This window comes from Vicugna pacos, chromosome 10 (genome assembly GCF_048564905.1).
Source record: "Vicugna pacos chromosome 10, VicPac4, whole genome shotgun sequence".
NCBI lineage: Eukaryota > Metazoa > Chordata > Mammalia > Artiodactyla > Camelidae > Vicugna > Vicugna pacos.
This window is the reverse complement of record NC_132996.1, coordinates 25,902,903-25,922,613: the sequence shown is the minus strand read 5'-3', so window position 1 is coordinate 25,922,613 and position 19,711 is coordinate 25,902,903. Positions and strand designations below refer to the sequence as shown.

General features: G+C 51.8%; 1 protein-coding gene across 1 annotated transcript; it reads left to right on the top strand.

Annotated features, from left to right (window-relative positions):
• The first annotated feature begins 16,483 nt into the window (after positions 1-16,483).
• TPBGL (trophoblast glycoprotein like) lies at positions 16,484-19,445 on the top strand. The gene has a single exon (XM_072970763.1). The coding sequence runs from the start codon at positions 16,720-16,722 to the stop codon at positions 17,887-17,889; it is 1,170 nt and encodes a 389-aa protein (XP_072826864.1). The 5' UTR covers positions 16,484-16,719; the 3' UTR covers positions 17,890-19,445.
• Positions 19,446-19,711: the final 266 nt, after the last annotated feature.

The following is a 19,711-nucleotide window of genomic DNA, read 5'->3' as shown; positions in this document are numbered from 1 at the left end:
CAGTGGGAACGTATCTTGCTCCTTTTGGCTTTGAAGTGAAAGATGTGGTCCTAGTTTCCATAAAGATTCACCTAGTGGGAGATTCACGCAAAAGATAAAGCCATGAATTAGTCTTAGGCAGCAAAAAATGTCCATTACACATTTATTGAGAAGTCACTAAATGCTAGATGCACTGCCAGGAGTTTTATATAAACAAATCTGCAAAGCAACTCTCTAACTGGATAATGGTTTCTCCCATTTTATAGCTGAGGAAATTGAGGTTTTAGAGGTGAAGCAACTTTCCCAAGGTCACTCAGCTAGTAAGTGATGGAGCCAGGATTCAAATACAGGTGGGTGGTTTTGTTGTTGTAAATATATTATGCTCTCTTCCAAACACAGAGAATTTGTACTTATGATTCCCAACATTTTTTTTAAAGTGTGAGGCACAGAAAAATGACTAGAGGTAACTATTCCAATATCTTCACATAATGATTGATGGGATAATAGGACCATGAGTAATCTTTCCACTTTCTAATGTTTATCTATACTTTCCTTTAAAATAAAAAAACAAAGAGCATGCTTTGCCTTAATAATCAAAAGAAAAAATAAAATAAAAACAGTTAGAAAGATTACAGTACTGTTAACACAATCATGGAGAAAATATGCATAGAAAAAAGACTGGAAGGAAATTTGTCCCAAAAGTCTCTGGATAGTACGATTATGGATCTGTTTATTTTTGTTTCAACTTCTATTTTTCAAAATTTCTATAGTGAGCATGCTCTGAATCAAACAGTAAAGTAAGTTTTATTTTAAAATATAGCATAAAAATGGTATTAATGGGGAGAGGGTATAGTGCAAGTTATAGAGCATATGCTTAGCATACACAAAGTCCTGGGTTCAATCCCTAGTACCTCCTCTAAAAATAACCTAATTACTCCCACCAAAATTTTTTTTAATTTTAAAAAATGTTTAAAAAGAAAGTATTAACAGATTGTACAGCCGTGTCTTGGTCTTTTTAAGTTTCCATAGTGGTTTGGAAGCCAAGGTAGTTCTGGGTTTTCGGGGGCAGCCTGGCAGTGCCTGGCAGTGTTTGCTACCAGAGCTGACATTGTAACAAGAAGTGGAAATGCTGGGTTATTCCCACCCTGGCTTGGACTGTTCCACCTGAGATAACTGTTGCTTGTGCTCTGTGCATCCTCTGGCAAATCACACACACCACCACCCTGATCCCCTTGACCACCCCCCTTCTCCCTTCCTGCTCCTCAGTTTCTCCTTGGGCAAGGTGAGGGAACTAGATTACCTCGCAGGTCCTCCAACTCAGTGGGGACATTCTGTGTCCCATTGCCCCTTCCCAGCCCCCTCCCCTTCCCAGCTTCTTCACCAATCTGCTCCCTCTCTTCCTCCTTCCATATACACTCCCTTCCTACCAAGTCCCCAGAGTCTCCAGGTAGAGGCTCACTTTGGCTCCTGCAGTGGCTAAGCTGCTGCAGTAAGGGATGCAGTGGGGTAGATTAGAGGCAGATGGGGAGGGAGGAGGGCCCAGGCCAAGGCTCAGGTCGAAGAGCCTGGGCAGGGCAGGCAGCCAGCCCCAGCAGCCCAGGCCAAAGCTACCTCAGCAGCTTCTGCTAAACTCTAGCAAGGCATCTACGCTTGGGTGGCAGCACCAGAGCTGAGAGATTCGTGGGGGAGGGGAGCATCTGCTGAGGTCAGCACAGCCTCCAGAAACCTCTCCAGAGGAGGAGGAGGCCACAGAGAGTCCTGGCCCAAACTTTGGACTCAGAAATAAGAGGAAATGACACTTCATCCTCCCTAGGGAATGTGACTCAGGTCCTAGAAAGCTAGAATCCAGGGCTGAGAGGGTCCTCAGAGGATACCTGATGGAGATAAGAATCGTTACTACTCCCAGATGGACTGTAGCGCTTCCTTGTCTTCTGGGATGGAAACTCATTCCCTTCTACAGCAGCCCACTCCACTGAGAGGTGGTTCATGCCTCAGTTATCAAACTGCCACCAGTGTCATCTCTGCGCCAGGGCTTGGGCTGGGCCCTGGGGATGCAGAGATGAATGTGGTCTCTGCCCTCAAGGAGGTCACCATGTAAGTAAGGGTGGAGGCAGACACTGACCACACACTGTGGAGGAAAAGCTGCGGGAGCCCAGAGGCAGTCTGGAGCCAGCCTTGGTGTAGGGGGTGCTCAAGAACTGCTTCCCAGGGCAGGCAGTGGACCCAAGGAGGGTCTGAACAAACAGGTGCTTCAGTTACCACCTAAACGTGGACGACTCCCAGCTTTGCAGCTCCAGCCCTTACATGGCTCCTGAACTCCAAACTTAAATATCCAACTGCCCATTCGGCACCTCCACTTGGATGTCTTGGCATCTGTAACTCATCAGGACCAAGGCTGAGTTCACCCTCTCAGCCCACCCCAGACCTGGTCTTCCCTCTCTTGGTGAGTGGGTCCCATCATCCACAAACCAGACACCCTGGAGTCATCCTTCCTCCGGCCTCCATATCCAGTCTGTCACCAGGCCCTAAGTTCTCCCCACCTGCATGCCACTACCCAGCCTAAGCACCATCAACTTCCACCTGTGCTCTTCAAAGCCTCTCCTCAGTTGTTTTCTTGCACTCAGCCCTCTTCAATCATGCAGTGACAGTGATCTCTCCAAAAAGCAAATAAAATTGTCACCTCTTTGCTTAAAAGCCTTCAGTGGCTTCTCCTTGCCTTTGGGATAAAGGTTAAAATCCTGAACAAGGCCTGCAAGGCCCACATGGCCTGGCCTTTGCAGGCCTCACCAACTGTATCTCAGCAATCCCCTCCTCCCTCTCTTGACGTCTCATCTCCCACCCACCTAGCCTAGTTGCCCACCACAGAGACCTTTGTACATGTTATTCACACTGTCTCCCATATGGGCATAAAGACATGGTCTGCCCTCCTTTCCTCTTCCAAATGACTTCCAGGACATCTGTTCTTTGCATGTTCACTGCCCCTGAACACCAGTTTCTGGGCCTTCTCAGTTGAAGAAAACAGGACATAGCTAACAGTTACAAAGTAACCATCATTTCTGGAGCCCAAGGTCCCAGAACCTCCCAGCATTCCCAGAGGCACATCCCTCACTCTGGCTCCCAGATGCCTTCCAGAACTTCCGTTCTCCTTCTGCTCTCTTACTCCATTTCTGGGCTGGGGGCTGGGAGTGGAGGGTTGGTAAACCTCCCCATCCCCTCAGCCTAGACCCTTTCTGGGCCTTAGTGAGCTCAGAGCCCTGAGAAGAAGAAACAAAGTGCCCAGGCTGGTGCCCTCCGCCTGGACCTGCAACCCACGTGCTCCCTGACAGGCCAGGCATTGCCTCCTCTGTGCAGTTTGGCAAGATCCACCCCCAAGGCAGGAGGCCCTTTTCCCTGGGCTCTCACAGCACTCAGTGAGCCCAGGACTGTCAATTCACCTGCTGTTGTATATATAGGTTTCTCTGACCAGATCAGGAGCTCAGCTGCTTAAGGGCTGGTTGTTTTAATCTCTGAACCCAAGCCTGGCTCCAAGGTGGTCTTAAAAGAGAGGCTCAGAAAAGGCTTGGCATTAGAATTCAAGACTAACATCACATAAATGTGTGTTTTTTGTCTTCTTGTCACATAAACCACTGTTAAGCTCTCTGACATCCAAAACATTTTGTGAGAAGGGGGACTAGGAGTCTGACCAGCCTCAGTTGTGATCTCAGCTCCACCTGTTTCTAACTGTGACCTAGGGCAAATGCTTAGCCTCTCAGGACCTCAGTTGCTTCCCCTATAAAATGAGAGCAAAGTTCCCCTCAAGGATTTTCATAATTAAGTAAGCAATCTTATGCAAAGGGTATGGCAGACAGTGTGTGCTCAATAATTCTCCACCCCTCACCCCCTGCCCCCACCCAATCTTTGAGCCCAGATAGGGACTTGGTATTTACCTGGATGAACTTGAACCTATGGTTATCACCTATAGGTCAAGTTAATTCAGATCATTTTGAAACCAACATCGGCCATCTGACACAGATTAGTTACACATTTTATTTGACCTCATCCAAGTCCTTCAAAAATACATCAGACCCACAAGTCAGCATGGAGGACAAAGCCTGAGCCGGGATCTAGTTTGCCCTCCAGGCTACCATTGATCCACTAATCAATTCTCTTCCATCAACTCTCCAGGCAGCTAGGGATTCCCCTAGAGTATCACTATTTGGTCCTGCCCCTAATCTTGCCATAAAAATACCTTGGGAGATGTTCCAAATGCCTTTTTGAAATCAAGATTCTCAGAACTCTGACAGACCCTATCACTCAGGTTCTCCCAAAGGAGGAGACAGGAAGTCAGACTGACTTCCTTCAAGTAAACCTATGCTGGGTCTTGATGGCCACTGCACATTCTTCTTTATTTTTTAACGATATAAGGCATTCTTTTTCTGCTGTCTTTGTTAGTTTTGTTAAATCGGAAGAATTTTCAGTTCTCAGTGAAAAGTCTCACTTAGAAATGATCAAATTAACCCAGGCTAACTCGCCTACAACAGTTGGCTGTTGGCTGAAAACAGCTCAAAACACATAAATGGGAACCTCTCTCTATCACAGGAAATTTGCTTTCTGGATGAATGAAGGTTTTCTATCAGAAGGTAAATTTCCATCCTGTTCTTCTGGCTCATAAATGTGGAATAGTGGGACTGAAATAATTGCTGTCTTCTTGTAATATTGAGTCAAACATTCACTTGTTAAAAATATAACAACACTGTGCCTTAATAAAAGCTTAGCTGTATATTTTAAGACCTAGAAAATAAGCTGAGCTGACTATGATTTTCAAAGTTTTGTAAAATTATTGAGAACACAAAAAGCCAGTACAAGAGGGAGCATAATGAAATCCAGCAGGAATAATTTGTAATTAGAAAACCCCATGCAATTCTTCAGCCAAGGATAATGGTGATCCATCTTAAAAACACATGTGTCCCATGCTGGGCACTGATGAGGCTAATCAGACACACTCCACTGATATTTTTCACAGTACTGAGGGGCCCCTAATTGCTGGTGGATGCAAACAAGCAAGCTCCTTGCTGCTCCTCTTAGGAGATCATGATGATTAAGAGCAGGCCTGGAGCCAAAGAGCCTGGGGTGGAATCCCAGCCCTTCTCCTACTCACTCTGTGACCTTAGGTAAGTTACTTACTTTCTCTTTGCCTCAGTTTCCTCATCTTTAAAATCAGGACTGAGAATCACCACCTTTCAGGGTGGTGGTTGTGAACACGGGACGAGTTGCTATGTGAAGTTGGCCCAACACAAAATGTATCTTTCTGACTCCCCAGTTGCTACTGGGGTGTTCGTAGGCAGGGCCAAAGGAGGGTCTCCATTCCCTTCCCCATCCTGCCACCTGTCCCTGTGTTAGGGGCACTCGGCTCCTGCCAGAAGATGTAGCCTGTGTGGAGGGGCACCATATCCACAGTGGCCCTGCCCTGAGGCCTCGTGTTCCTCTCCTCCTCAATGCTCCCCACCCTACTCTTGACCACAGCCTGGCCCTGGCCCTGGCCCAGCTGGAATTCTGGTGATCTGCCCAAGCTAAGCAGGGGTGGCTTGGCTCCAGCAAGGGCTAAAGGTTCTTCATTATGTTTTCTGCTTCAGCTTAACCACATGGGGTGGGTTGAGGGGGAGGGGAAGTGGCAAAGTGGGGAGAAGAAATGCACTGTGCCCACACTTCTTCCTACCCTGTCTCCCCCACGGCTGGGCACAGGCTGTGTACAGTCCAGTGCTGTCCTCAGCCCCAGGAAAGCCTCCCACCCCAACGGTCCCCTGCATGGTATCCCAGGGCATAGGAGTGATCTGCCTCTCTGTCTCTGCAGCACCTCCATTCCTGCATCTGTTCCCCCGCTTTTTATGTCCTTCCCTGGTTTAGCCTGTCCTGCCTGTTGAGTTCAATAGCTCTTCTCAGCACTTGCCACTTGCCTGTCCCTTCCCACGCTGGGTGCTGGGGGCACAGAGATGACGCAGGCCAGGGCTCTGCCCTCTGAGCGCTCATTTTATAGCACCAAGAGTACAGGCTGAACAGCACACAGCCCGAGCTGGACTCTCCACTCGGCCCCTTTTAAGCCATGTGATCTTGGGTCAACTACTTAACCTGAGTGTCCACTTCTTTATTTAAAAATTGGGGCCAAAGTACCTCCATTTAAAGGCCACTGTAAAAATGAACACAACCATGTATGTAAAGCTCTCAACTCAGGCACTGAGTGCACCGGGTGCTCAGTCTAGTCAGCCTGCCTTCCATCCCTCCATCCGTCCTTCTACCCATCCTCCCACATCCCTCCCTCCCTCCTTCCCTAGAGCCAGCTGCCTCTTCAGAGGAGAGAAGCAGGAAGAGAGGGATCTGCAGGTAGATGTGGAACCCTCCCAAGTTGGGAGCCCTAAGAGTCAGATGGGTCTGTGCAGGCCCAGCCCTGTGCTGGGTGGCGTGGATCGCAGACCAGCCATGGTTCTGCCTGCCAGGTGCTTTCTTTCAGAAGTAGATTAAGTCCTCTGACCTCCTTTTCCCTCTCCCCGTGGCTAATTAGGGCCGATTGTGGGCTCCTTTTTAGCTTTTCTTTTTCTGAACTTCCAACTGGCTTCTTTTTTCCTTCTCCAGGGCAGGGCTGGGGACACACTGGCAGGGCCAAGCTGAAGCCCCTGCCACAGCCAGGCCCTGTGCTAAGGAGGGGGAGAGCTGTCTATTGTGGATATGCCACGAGGGCTGCCAAGGCATGGCATGTGGAGTTGCCTCAACAAGGAACTGCTTCTTGATTGTTTAGGCTGCTGTCTATTGTCCTAAGTCCAAAAATATGTGGGGCAGCCAATAATCAATGTTCTGGCAAGTCTTCAAGAAAGTGATGAGCTCACAGAGATCCCCAGGGAAATCAGAACTTTATTAGGCGTGGGAGATGCTACCCCAACCACACCTGAGGCTGAATGTTTTCTCTGCCATTTTGGAAAACAGTTGGGGAAATCTAGGGACCTAGATTGTGACCCACTGAGGGAAATCAGCACTATGTCATCCTGGTAAATGGGCAACAAGAGGTTGGAGAGGAAGCAGGAAACCTCTAATTCTTGAGACCTAGGCTAGTGTAGCAAGAGATGGTCTGTCTGCAAAAAGCGGGGTTTTCTAGGGGTTCCTTCATGAGCTGGGAGCTCCAGCACTTCAGTGGTGGGAAATGAGTCCATTGTGAGTCCCAGGGCCAAGGATTAGCAGCAAAGAGGGCTGAGACCCAAGGTGGGACTGAAACATCTTAAATCATTAAGAAAGGGCTGAAACTGCAGTGCAATAAAGCTGCTCCAGCTGGGCAGAGAGAAGGGTGGTAGCAGCTGAAGCCAGGCAGGGTTGTCACTTACCGAGAAGCACAGATCAATGGAAAGGGTAAGCAGGTCAGGGCGATGTCATATTGGAGCTCTGAGCAGAGCAGAGAAAGAGACAGGGGTAGGGTGATGGAGGCGGGGGGTGGGGCGCAGTGGTGCGGGAAGCAGAGGAGTCATCAGGAAGGCTTCCTGGAAGAAGAGTGTCACCATGAAAGTCAAGAAGTCTGCTGTCAAAAAGGTTTGGGAGGTAAGCTGGAATTGGGCTCACCAACCATCTTGAGTGCCAGGTCCTGCGCTGTGGTTACCTCTGCATTCTAGGTGGGTGCTGAGGGTCTGATGCTGAACTACTCAGGCCAAGGTGTCCTCCATGCTCCAGCTCCAGCTCCAGCGGGCGGGAGGCTGCCACATGTTCTCATCACGCCTTCTCACCTGGAGCCGGAGCCTGCTGTCTGATGGTTCCTTTGCTAATGGCTTCCAGGTGTGTCCTTGCGCCCCTGGAGGGAGACATCCTGGAGGACACCCCCCCCCCCAGTTCCCACTCCTGTGGTCACCTTCAGCCACAGAACCTGGGCTGGCCTTGGGCAGGCCATTGTGTACTGGTGCAATCTCACTCCAGGTGGGAGGGGTATCAAAGGTCAGACTGCCTCCTTCTCTGATTGGCTGCTGATCTCTGAGCCCCGCTTCATAGTCATTTCTGGATCCTTGGTGCCTTTAGTGCATGGAACCCAGGGTAACATGAAAGTTGCCTGTGGAATAAGATAGCTGGATGGCCTGCATCTCTTTGGGGAGAGGGGTTGGCCTGTTTCCTCTTTGGGAGACTAACAGTGTCTGTGCCTATGGGTCTCCATGACTTTGTGCCTTTTTCTGCACATCTGTAACTCTCTGCGTGTCTGTCTTTGCAACTATTTGTCTCTGTGTCTGAGGCTATGGGTCTATGTGTTTCTCTGTGTATTTCACAACAAAGATTTCCTTGACAGTAACAACAAAGTCCATCAGCATTTATTGTTTAATAAATGGAAGTCCAATATTGCCTTTTCTGCTTCACCTCCCTAAGGCCTTAAATTTTCATTCCAAAGTTATTTCCAGCCTAAATGGGGTGGGGGTGGGGATCTGATTAATGCTCTTCCGGGGGTGACTTGGACTCAGGAAGGAGAGAGGCTCATGGCTGATGAACTGCAAAGCAGCAGGGGTACCAGAAATCACTTCCCTGTGACTTGGAACAGTCCCCAAACTCCAGACACCTTATAGTCCCTGGGTCTATCTTCTGGTACTCTCCTGGTCCAGGCTAGTCCAGGCTGACACTTGACCAGATGCCTGTGCTCCTGGACCAGAGCTTATATTGACCACCAGCTTTATCATCACCATCCTCACCATTACCTCTTCATCTCTACATCACTTCACTGCTACTATCACCACCATTACCATTATCACTCCTCCTACCAACATCACCACCACCACCATTATTACCATTGTGTCAGCATCAACATAACTGGTATACCTCAGTCATTGTCACCATCAACACCGCTACTCCATTACTAATGTTAGAGAGTTCAGGTTACTTTTCAATAGCTATTTCTCCTTCCTCTTCAGTAATAAGGACCACGACTTCTTGCTGGGAAAATTGCCCCCTTCCCGGCTAAAGGACTATAGTTTCCAGGCCCTTTGAAGCTATTTAGATGTGGCCATGCAACTGAAACTGCTGAGTGAAATTATGGGAAATGCCCATAAAGGGAAGGGACACCCTTATTTATCTTTTGCCTCCATCTGCTACTTGATGGCTGGTGCTCAAGCAGCCACTTTATACCACAAGAATGAAGAATATGCCTAGGAAAGGCAGACTAGGAGGCTGTAAGGAATACTGGTTTCTCAATGGAGAAACCATTCAGACCCTGGACTGCTATATATGGACTTTCTCTGATGAGAGAGTAAAAAATGAACTCCTATTTCCGTATCACTGAAGAGATTGTTGTTTTGGGCATTCTGATGCATACAGCTAAGCCTAATCCTAATTAGTATACCTTATCTCATATTACTTTGCATTAAGTAGTTCAGGCCAATGATCTGTATATGAAGGTGAGGGAGATAGGACATGAGGGCATGGGGTGAAGGGTGAGAGGCAGAAAGGAAGTGGGGGTGGGAGAGAAAGAGGCAGGGGGTGGGGAGAGAAACTGACTGAATTCCAGGACAGGGGAGCAATTCCTACCCTTGGGAAGTAGCCATTTTGAAACAGACAGTAGCAAGGACAGGCATTCAGCACCATGGACAGATCCTGGGAGGCAGTAATGAGGGAACAGGGCAGGAAAAGATGAGAAGTGCTTTGTGGTGGTGGTGATGGTTGTTTTCCCTCAAGGAATGTTCATTAACCCCCACTCTGTACCAGGCACTATGCCAGTATCTTGGATAAACACCAGGGCAAATTTCCACCACGTCCACATTGCTCCCAAGACCGGAGCAAGGAGATCAACATGCGAAGGCTCCCTAAAGAAGGAAGGAACTGAAAAACCAATTGTGGGGTAGAACAAGAAGAATGCATGACAGGATAGACAGACAGTGAAGAATCGAGGACTCTGGGCTCCAGGCTGGAAGAGACTGAGTGGGTCAATTGGTCTGTGAATTAAAGGAGAGTGCAGCACTGGGTGAGAGTTAAGAGAAGTCAGTTCTCAGGCCCTTCTATTCCCCAGATACTACACCAAAGATTCCAATTTCTGGTCATAGGAATCTATAATAATGTGATTGTAGGGGTATGTGGAATCTGTGACTAAGATTCTACAATTCTAATTTAAGGCTTTGAATCAGTTATCTACTGCTGTGTAACAAACCACCCCCCAAAGATTGATGGCTTAAAACAGCAACCATTTTATTTGGTCACAATTCTGAGTCAGCAATCTGGGCTTGAGCCAGCAAGGTAGCTCTTCTGGTCTTATCTGGGGTCACTCAGGAAGGCAGAGTCAGCTGGAAGGTCATCTGGGAGCTGGTTGGTCTATAACTTCAGCAGGACGGTTCCTTTCTGGTCTCTATCTCTAAGAGGCTTGCTTGGGTTTCCACACATGGAGATCTAAGGGGAGCAAAAAGGGGGGGGGTGCTCAGACACAAGCACATTTTAATCCTCTGCTTGTATCACATTTGCTGATGTCTCAGTAGCCAAAGGAATTCACGTGGCCAAACCGAAGTCAGTGTGGGAAGGGACAGCGTAAAAGACTGGATACTGATAGGCAGGTTTCATTGGGGAATATTAATATAACAACCTACCACATGGTCTGAGTGTTTCACCACCATTCATATTCCCAACACCGTAAGAGTCTTATGTTCTGATTCCAACAGACTATGGTTCTCTGGCTCTCTGAGTCTTGTGGTTCTTAGAATTCAATGTTTTGATTCCAAGGTTTTGTAATTTTAGAAGTAGAAGGCTTGGTACAGCTGAGGAGGACAGTGAGGACCCAAGAGGATGCAGGGGAAGTCAAGTAAAGTAAGGTCACTCCCAGATCTAAGTGGGAACCCACCTGCCTCTTTCATTCCCATCCCTAGAGCAGAGCAGTGGCATGAGCTGAGAATCAGAAAATCTAGATTATAGGCCCTGTTCCATCATTAGTCTGGGGTGACCCCAAGCACAGCATGTAACCTCCCAGTGTTCTCATATAACCAACAGAGATATCAATCCCTGTCTTCCAAATGACACAGAACAGTGGTGAAGCCAAGAGAACTGGGCCCACTAACTGCTATTATCAGGAGTCTGACCATGACACAGCTAGGAAGAGGGTTTTGCTCCCCTCTTCTCAAACTGCATCTATAGCTGCTGAGACCATGAGTTTTAAGGAAGCCAAGATTTAAATATGTTATTGCCCTTGATCTGTCCTGACCTCTACCTGCAAAAGAAAGGAAGAAAGGGAAGGAGGAGAGGGGTTAGAGAGGGAAGGAATCCAACTCTGCTCCTTCCCCTTCCCCCTCCAGCCCCTGACTTACACTGGAATCCTGGGGCCAGACCCTGCCTGGCCTTGAGACTTAGTCTGCTCTGCTCTTTATTTCCCCAAGAAGAGGAGTATGGAGGCAAAAAGTAGCTCCATGAGAAGAGACTTAAACCAGGGTAGCAACTCATGAAATTTAACAGCTAGAGGGACCAATGGCAACACACAGGCTAAACCACCTTGTAGCATGGGTGAGGAAATAGAAGCCCAGAGAGGGACAGGGGCCGTTCACAGTCACATGGCCAGACAGCAGCAGGTTAAGACCAAAAGCCAGATGGGGACAGTCTCCTTTCCTAAATTTCAGTTTCCAATTCTAAACTGGGGATAACAAGCCCAGCCTGGGGCACCACTTAGAAACTGTAAAGCACAGTGCAGAGGTAGCAAGGAATTGGGCTTTTCCTGATGGCCTGAGCATCTGGGTGGAGGAGGGTGAGTAGAGGTGAGGGCAGGAGCACTTAAGACTTTCAGAGGACTCATCCAACTCATTTATTCTAGTCTTTCCCCAGAGGCCCAGGCCGCAGAGTAGAGGCGGGTATTAAATACCAGAAAGTTATTTAAAAGCCAGTTGCCCGCCCCTCAAAAGCAGAGCGTGGCCTCTGCTGACTCAATGGAGAAAATGAATCTTGGGCCTATGGATTTTCCTGTGTCTTATGGCAATGGGGGGAGGCGGTAATGAGAAATGGGAACAGCAAAGCCTGCAGTGGAGTTTTCCTCTCCCTCCCAGTGCAGAAGCTACACAAGAGGAGAGAACCTGGGGCCTCCCCCACTACCTAATGACTGAGCTTCATCATGTCAGCCTACCGGGCTGCTCCCCCACCTACCTCAGGAAAGGGAGGCCAACATGAGGGCCACCAGGATAAAGGGATTGCAGGCTGCTACAGCGTAGGACTTAGGAGGACTCCAAACCATACTACCATTGCTTTATAGTTGAGGTGGGGCCAAGTTCAAGGTCACATATTGAGAAGGTGGGGCACCAACTTGGGCAAATCACAGTATTACCTTCCCCTCCATGACCCCCATCCCTAAAAGGCCAAGAAGCAAAGGACTCACAAGCCCTTCAAGATCATGCTGCACACACACAGGCACACACAACTTGTAGACAGGGAAACAGAGCTGGAAAGGCAGATGTGCCCACAGGCTCTAGTAACTGAGTTGCCCCTGATTGACAAAGTGGAGCTGGAGGCAGATGGGGAAGGGCTACCTGCTGGGTGACCTCAGGGAAGTTGTAAAAACTCTCCAGGCTCCCTACCAAGGCTTAGTGGAGCTTACAGAGGGCAGGGCCTTTGCAGGGAGAAAAGGGGTCAAGTGTAGAAATTGGAGTTTGGGGGAGGGGACAACACCGTGGAAGGCTGAGAGGGGCTCTGAGGCCTGGTGGGATAATAAACTCAAGAATTGGGGTCCAGTGTGGCTGACGTGGGGAATTCTCAACATGGCACTGGGCAGAGAATCACTCTGCCTGGGTGGGGCTGGAGTGCCTCACTGAGTCCTAAGGAAACCCTGAGGGCCTAAACTCTTTGTCCACAGGCTCCCTTGGGATCTGACCCAGTCACTCCCTAGAGAACCTAGGATGGGGAGGGCTGCGGCACAAGAGATAAGCAGGAAAACCGAGCTGCTGTCAGGCTCTGGTCCCAGTCGGCTGTGAAACCTTGGGGAAAGCACTTAACCTTTCTGGGCAGCTGTCTCCTAGTATAAAGTGTAGATGGGGGATCCTCACCTAGCCAGCTTCACAGGGATGGGTGGATGGAGCCAAAGATTTTTAAATCATTATTTCATTTAGTAAATGTTCCCTGTTGCCTTCTCCAAACTGAGCTCTGAGCTAACAACACAAGAAATCAGATGGGTCCTGAGCCGCAGCTGCTGACAGTCAGGGAGCTCAGGGAAGCTCTGCCCTCTCTGATCACTAAGTGAAGTTCAAAGGAGAGCAAAGGAAGTCATGAAGGCTTCCTGGAGGGGACAAAACTCATGCTGAGCCCTGAGAGACAGAGGGCTGGGCTGGAGAAACAGTCAAAGGGAGAGAGCACCCCATGTGGGGCAAACAGTGAGCAATCAGAGAATAAACACACAGTCTCAGATGCAATTGGAAACACATTTATTGAACACCTACTACATGCTGAACACTGACAACCCCAAGGTGGAGAGGGCTGTTCCTTCCGAGAACAGAGGCCCCCACATGGCTCACAGACTTGGTTCCAGGGGAACTTGGACAGAGAAAGGGGACACCTGTACAAAGAGGGGAGGGCAGGGAGAAGGCAGAGTAGAAGCATACACAGAGGCAGCAACTGGAGACTCATTCTTTTTACAAACTACCATGAAATTGCAGTGTTGGGGGAGGAAGGAAGAAAACAGCAAAAAGACATGGGAGCTAATTAGTCCCAGAAAAGGGCAATGCCTTGTCCAGAGTCACATGGCAAAAGCATGGCATGAACCTAAGTAATATGGCTTTTCTTGATTCAAAACATTTTCCCTTCACATTATCACAACAGCTCTGAAAGGAACAGGAACGACAGGAACTCAGAAGCCCATCTACTTTGCAGAAGCAGAAGCTGACAGCCCAGAAGTAGAGAGAGGTTCAAGGTCACACCAGACCCACCCTGGCATCTGTTCTTGGCCTCAGCTTCCTGGGAGCAGGATGGGATTTTCCTGTGATGCTGGCCCCTCTCAGACTCAGCCGCTACCTTGGATAAGGCCCTGAGTAAGGATCCTGGGGTCAGGTTTCCAGACAAAGTCCTGAGAACTACAGGCTTTGTGGCAAGTCCCTGGCCCTGTGGTCTCAGATTCCCCATTTACGGAACACAGTCATTGCCTTGTTTTCTGGCACCTGATGGTCCTAGGTTCTCTGTGGATCTCCTTTCCCAAACTGAGGTATCTAGCACTGCCCCTCTCCTCACCCTCAAACAAAAGCTGCCTGCTAACTCTGCAGCTGCTTCCCAGGAGGGCCATCAGTCAATCAGGAACCAGCCACCATGGGGCCTGGGGAGGGGGTATCTGGCTTTAGCAGTTGGTCTGTCATTTCTTAAAGACTGGAGGCAGAGGGGCTCTATGCAGCAGGATAGTGAAGCAAAGATCTTTTCATTCATTCATTCATTCATTCATTCATCTACAAACATTTACTGCACAATCTCTTGTGCTAGTCACTGTACTGGAAACACAACAGTGAAGAGAACCCATGCCTCCCACTGGGGGAGATGTCAGAGCTGGGGCTTGGAGCCAGGGCTGGACGAGTACAAGAGCTGAGGGCCCAGCCCCAATGGCACCTGTTTGAGCTCTTAGGCCCATAAGAGAAGACACCACACCCTGTTAACGTCACAGACCAAGGACATGGTGGAGGGCAGGAATGGGCTCAGAGTGTGTTCACCAACCTCTGGATGTATGTGATTGCATGCATAGGTCTGTAGGCTTGCCCCTCAGAGAACACACCCAAAAATCTGCATGGTCCCAGAAGTATGAATGTTCAAATATGTATGTGCTTATGAATCTATGGACACATGAGGATGCACTCAAATCTATGCTCACATGTATGCACATATGCAAGAATGAGCCTGCATGTAACTGCAAAAGGCAAATCTGAGCCTTCCTGGAACTATGCACAAGCTTCTGCAAGCCTTCTTCCGCATGTGTATGCACATCCAAGTGAGCTTGAGTGTTGATGTCCTCACATGTGGACACAGCTAGGTCTGTTCATGTGTTAAGCATGCATCTAAGAGTACACGTGCATGTACATCTGTACAGACATGTTCAATATGCATGTGCAAGTTACTTTTCTCATCTACCAATACCTGGGAGTGATGATAGGGACAGGCGAGAGAGAGGGAAGGGGAAGGGCAGGTGCCCCCACCTTCAGCATCAACATCCCTGGTCCTTAACACTGGCTCTTGCCTGAGACCCACGCCACCACAGGGTCTACTTCTTCTCCTTAAGTGGTATTGATCGGTTGGTCGTCAGTTAAATATAACTTCAGGGAAGAAGTCACCCAACAACCACTCCTTATTCAAGAGAAAGAAACTGACTGATTCTTAGGTCGGGGGAGCCTCTATCCCAACCAGCTCTGCTGATACCAGAATGGCCCACAGATCAAATGTCAGTCTCTCCAGCCTGAATAATTTATGCCAAGGCCAGAAGTGCTGCCTTCTCAGGAGCCTGTCTCTTTAAATCAGGTCTGGAGCTCTTAAGTTGGGGGGGGGGGGATCCAGAACAACCCAAACCTATGAAGAGCTCAGCCCTGGCTCCCTCTGAGACCCCCGATTCCATGCTGCAAAATCTGCTCCTGTTCTCACAACCTCTGGAGCCCCAAACTCTCCTACCCGTCCACCATTTATAGGTGGGGCACCCTACAGGGGAGGAGGGGCAGTTGGTGGCATCCAACAACCCTAAGGTCCTGAGACCAGAACAACCTAGCGGGGTGCCCAGGTGCTAGGGCAGTGAGGGTCAGTAAAGAGCTGAATCACCAGACCCACAGAGTCCCAGAGCCTAGGAGAGTGCGTGGGGGTGGAGTCCAGCCTGGTGGAGGAAATACGATGGAAGAACTCCAGGCAGAGCAGCCAGTGAGTTGTGGGGGTGAGGGGAAGGAAGGAGGAGGGGGTGTCACTGACTTCCTCAGGGAGGATGGGTTGAGGGTGGAGAAAACAGTGGTCTCAAAGGACTTGCAGGGGTTTTGACCCAGCCAGGCGTAACGTAACTGGGGTCACAGAGGAGGGAACCGAGGCTGGGAATTTTCCAGTCTCTCCTAGCACAGCCCACTCCTTGATCATTGGGATTAGGAAGAGGCTGAAAAATTAGTAACTTTCTCATCCCACCCCTCATCCCTGCCTGCGCTTGTAGGAGGAACTCCAAAGTCTTTCCTCCAAATTCTCGCTCAGTGCTGCTGACCCACCTGCCGGCTCTCCCCCGCCCGGCCCTGCCCCGCCCCACACGTGCCAGAGAGGGAGGAGGAAGGAACCAGCTTAAACGCGGGGGATGGGGAGAGATGAGGAGGCAGCAAGTCAGAACCTCGGAAAGCCAAACTTCTCAGCAGTCCGGGAGCAGAGAAGGGGGAAGAGCAGCCAAAAGCAGCAGCCAAAAGCCCTGGTTTTTCGGGAGCCTCCCACTCCGCCTCTCCGCGAGGAGGGCGCGGAGACACCGCTGGGGGCGGAGGAGGAGGCCGGGAGGCGGGGAGGGGGGAGGCGGGGAGGGGGGGGAAGCAAACCCTGCCCACTCGGCTCCGAGCCCTGAACGGCCGCAGAAGTCGGAGGCCGGTGCGCAGGGCGAGGAGGGCAACCGGGGCGGGGGGCTCGGCTCCCCGCCGGACCCCTCTCGCCCCAGCCAGGAAAGTGAAGGCTCCTCGGACTGTAAAGCCAGCGGACGAGCCGACGGCGACCGCCAGACGCTGCGGGTCAAGGACTTGCCCCACCCGCCCCCCTCCCCGCCCCCAAGGCGCTCCGAACTCACTGGTGAGCGCGGCGGACCGGGCGCTGGATGCGGGGGCAGCCGCGATGGCCCCGCGCGTGGGACAGCCGGAGCACAGGTGCCCGCTGCTGCCTGGGCTGCTGCTTGTGGCCGCGGCGCTGAGCCGGCCCGCCGCACCCTGTCCTTTCCAGTGCTACTGCTTTGGCGGCCCCAAGCTGCTGTTGCGCTGCGCGTCCGGCGCGGAGCTCCGGCAGCCGCCGCGGGATGTGCCGCCGGACGCGCGCAACCTCACCATCGTGGGCGCCAACCTGACGGTGCTGCGCGCGGCCGCCTTCGCCGGCGGGGACGCGGACGGGGAGGAGGCGGCGGCGGGCGGCGTGCGCCTGCCTCTCCTGACGGCGCTGCGCCTCACGCACAACAACATCGAGGTTGTGGAGGACGGCGCCTTCGACGGACTGCCCAGTCTGGCGGCGCTCGACCTGAGCCACAACCCACTGCGAGCCCTGGGCGTCGGCGCCTTCCGCGGGCTGCCCGGGCTGCGCTCGCTGCAGCTCAACCATGCGCTGGCGCGGGGCGGCCCCGCGCTGCTAGCCTCGCTGGACGCTGCGCTCGCCCCGCTGGACGAGCTGCGCCTCCTCGGCCTGGCGGGCAATGCACTGAACCGCCTGCCGCCCACCGCGCTGCGCCGGCCGCGCCTCGAGCAGCTGGACGCGAGCCTCAACTCTCTTACCGGCCTGGGCCCCGACGAGCTGCACGCGCTAGAGCGCGATGGCGGCCTTCCCGCGCCGCGCCTGCTGCTCGCGGACAATCCCCTGCGCTGCGGCTGCCCCGCGCGCCCCCTGCTGGCCTGGCTGCGCAACGCCACGGAGCGCGTACCCGACGCCCGGCGCCTGCGCTGCGCCGCCCCGCGGGCGCTGCACGATCGGCCTTTCCTGGAACTGGACGAGGCGCGGCTGCGCTGCGTCGACGGCGACACCGACGGTCGCGGGGAAGAAGTAGAACTCGCCAGCCCGGAGCTGGAAGCCTCCTACGTCTTCTTTGGGCTGGTTCTGGCGCTCATCGGCCTCATTTTCCTAATGGTGCTCTACCTAAACCGCCGCGGCATCCAGCGCTGGATGCGCAACTTGCGCGAGGCCTGCCGGGACCAGATGGAGGGCTACCACTACCGCTACGAGCAGGACGCCGACCCGCGCCGCGCTTCCGCCCCGACCGCCCCAGCAGGCTCTCGCGCCACTTCTCCGGGCTCTGGCCTCTGAACTTCTCCTATTGAGACTTGGGGGCCGCCCCTGCCAGCTGACGACCTTACTGGGGCAACCTGCCCCAAAGCCATGGTTGTCAGATACCCGCGAGCTTGGGGCTTTGAGATCTGCCCCTGACCGACCTGAGACCTTTGGATTATGGCATCTCGCCCACCCGGAGGCCCCAAGCTGTATTCCCTCTCCCCCCAGCCTCTGAGACCTGTCACCGTCAAAGACGCAGAGACACCCTCTTCTGATTCCAGAAATTCCATCCACTCATCCCAGGCTCTGACATCCCTCCTGAACCACCCAAAGCCCCTCTGCTTTTCAGGACTCACCCAGAGACCCTGTCCTTCAATCCCCAAACTGAGACTGCTTCCCCACCCTGTGCTTTAAGCCCAGACCTCTCAGGACTGAACATCCCCTAGACTACACTCCAGCTTGGAGCCCTCAGCTCCCTTCCAGAGCTCAGGGACCCTCACATCCCATTCTGATCTCAGAAGCAGAGCATCCCCACCTGAAGGTTTTTGTGGAGTTTGAGCCTTTTTTTCCCTCATCCCAGAGCTCTACCCTCTATCCTGCGTAGAGATCTATATCCCGGAGCTCTGAGGGTTGGGCACCCTCCCCCAATCTGAGGATGTATTTCATACCTCCCACCACCCCAGCTTTGGCCCAGGCCCCTTCCTTCCTTGGCCCAGGCTTGAGGCTCAGCTCCTGTCTCTCCCATCCCAGGAACAGGCACACCCCATTATAGCCTTAGTGTGGGGCCGATCCTCAGCCTTTCCCACTTTTGGCTCTGAGCCCCCAGTACTCAATTCTTGTCTCCAATCTCAAACTCTCACCTCTTTGCTTGGATCTGAGTTTCATCCCCTACCCAAGTCTTAGGCTCTCAATTCCCCCCACACCTATTGCTTGCACTCAGTACCCACGCCTACCACTCCCTGTGTCTGGGTCCAGTGAGGAATCCATCCCTGTGATATGCCCATCCCCCTTTCCTCCTACGATGAGCTCTCCAGCCCTGCAAAACAGGTGCAGGTGCCAAGCACCCCCCTCCAACCATATCAGCAGATCCCCATGGGGATCCTGGAGGAGAGAGTCCTGAGGGTGCAAAGTAGATGGTCTGGACTCAGAACCAGGGTCACCTGACCGTCTTGCTGAAGAGAGGGGTAGGGGAGGTCACCCCCACTGGCTGGGAGTTGCTGCCCACATGCTCTTTCCACCCACGTGACTCTTCTCCCCTGGGGAGTCCTTGCTGCCACCCCCTCCCAACCCTGCCCCTGAATGCCTTCTGGAAGAGGAAGGAGGTCTCTTCTGTCTCAGGCACAACCTCTCCTGTCCAGGGTCAGAGCCTCAGCGCCCTGCCTTCTGCATGATCCCAAAGCACAATCGGTGAGTGGGGAGGGGGCTGCCTCTCCCTGACTCCCACCCCCTAGGTCAGGCAGAATGGCTGGCCTGTGCTGTCTCTACACACAGGAAGTCACCCTCCTTCAACATACTGGCTTGAGGTCTGCATTCCCACCTCAACCTGAGAAATCTGGATCTCCCCTGGGCAGTTTTCTATAAAGTCTGCAATAATATCAGATACTCTGCTCTTTTAAGTGGTGCTATGTGATTGAAGTGTTGACCTTGGGTTGTTGAAGAGGGTCAGAGGACACCAAGGAGAGCATTTTGGACCTTCTTGAGGTGAAGCAATGACCCTCGGTGTCTTCTCTCAGAGTATAGGAGAAGAAATGGGCTCTGACTATATGTAGTAGGACTGAGGCTAGACACATGGAGGGACTTCCCATTGGGATAGCATTGCTCTCTAAGCCAGTTTGCTTTTTATCCTGAGATAGGCTTA

Excerpts from the sequence above, each read along its gene's own strand:
- TPBGL (XM_072970763.1), top strand. The coding sequence starts at position 16,720 with ATGGCCCCGCGCGTGGGACAGCCGGAGCACAGGTGCCCGCTGCTGCCT.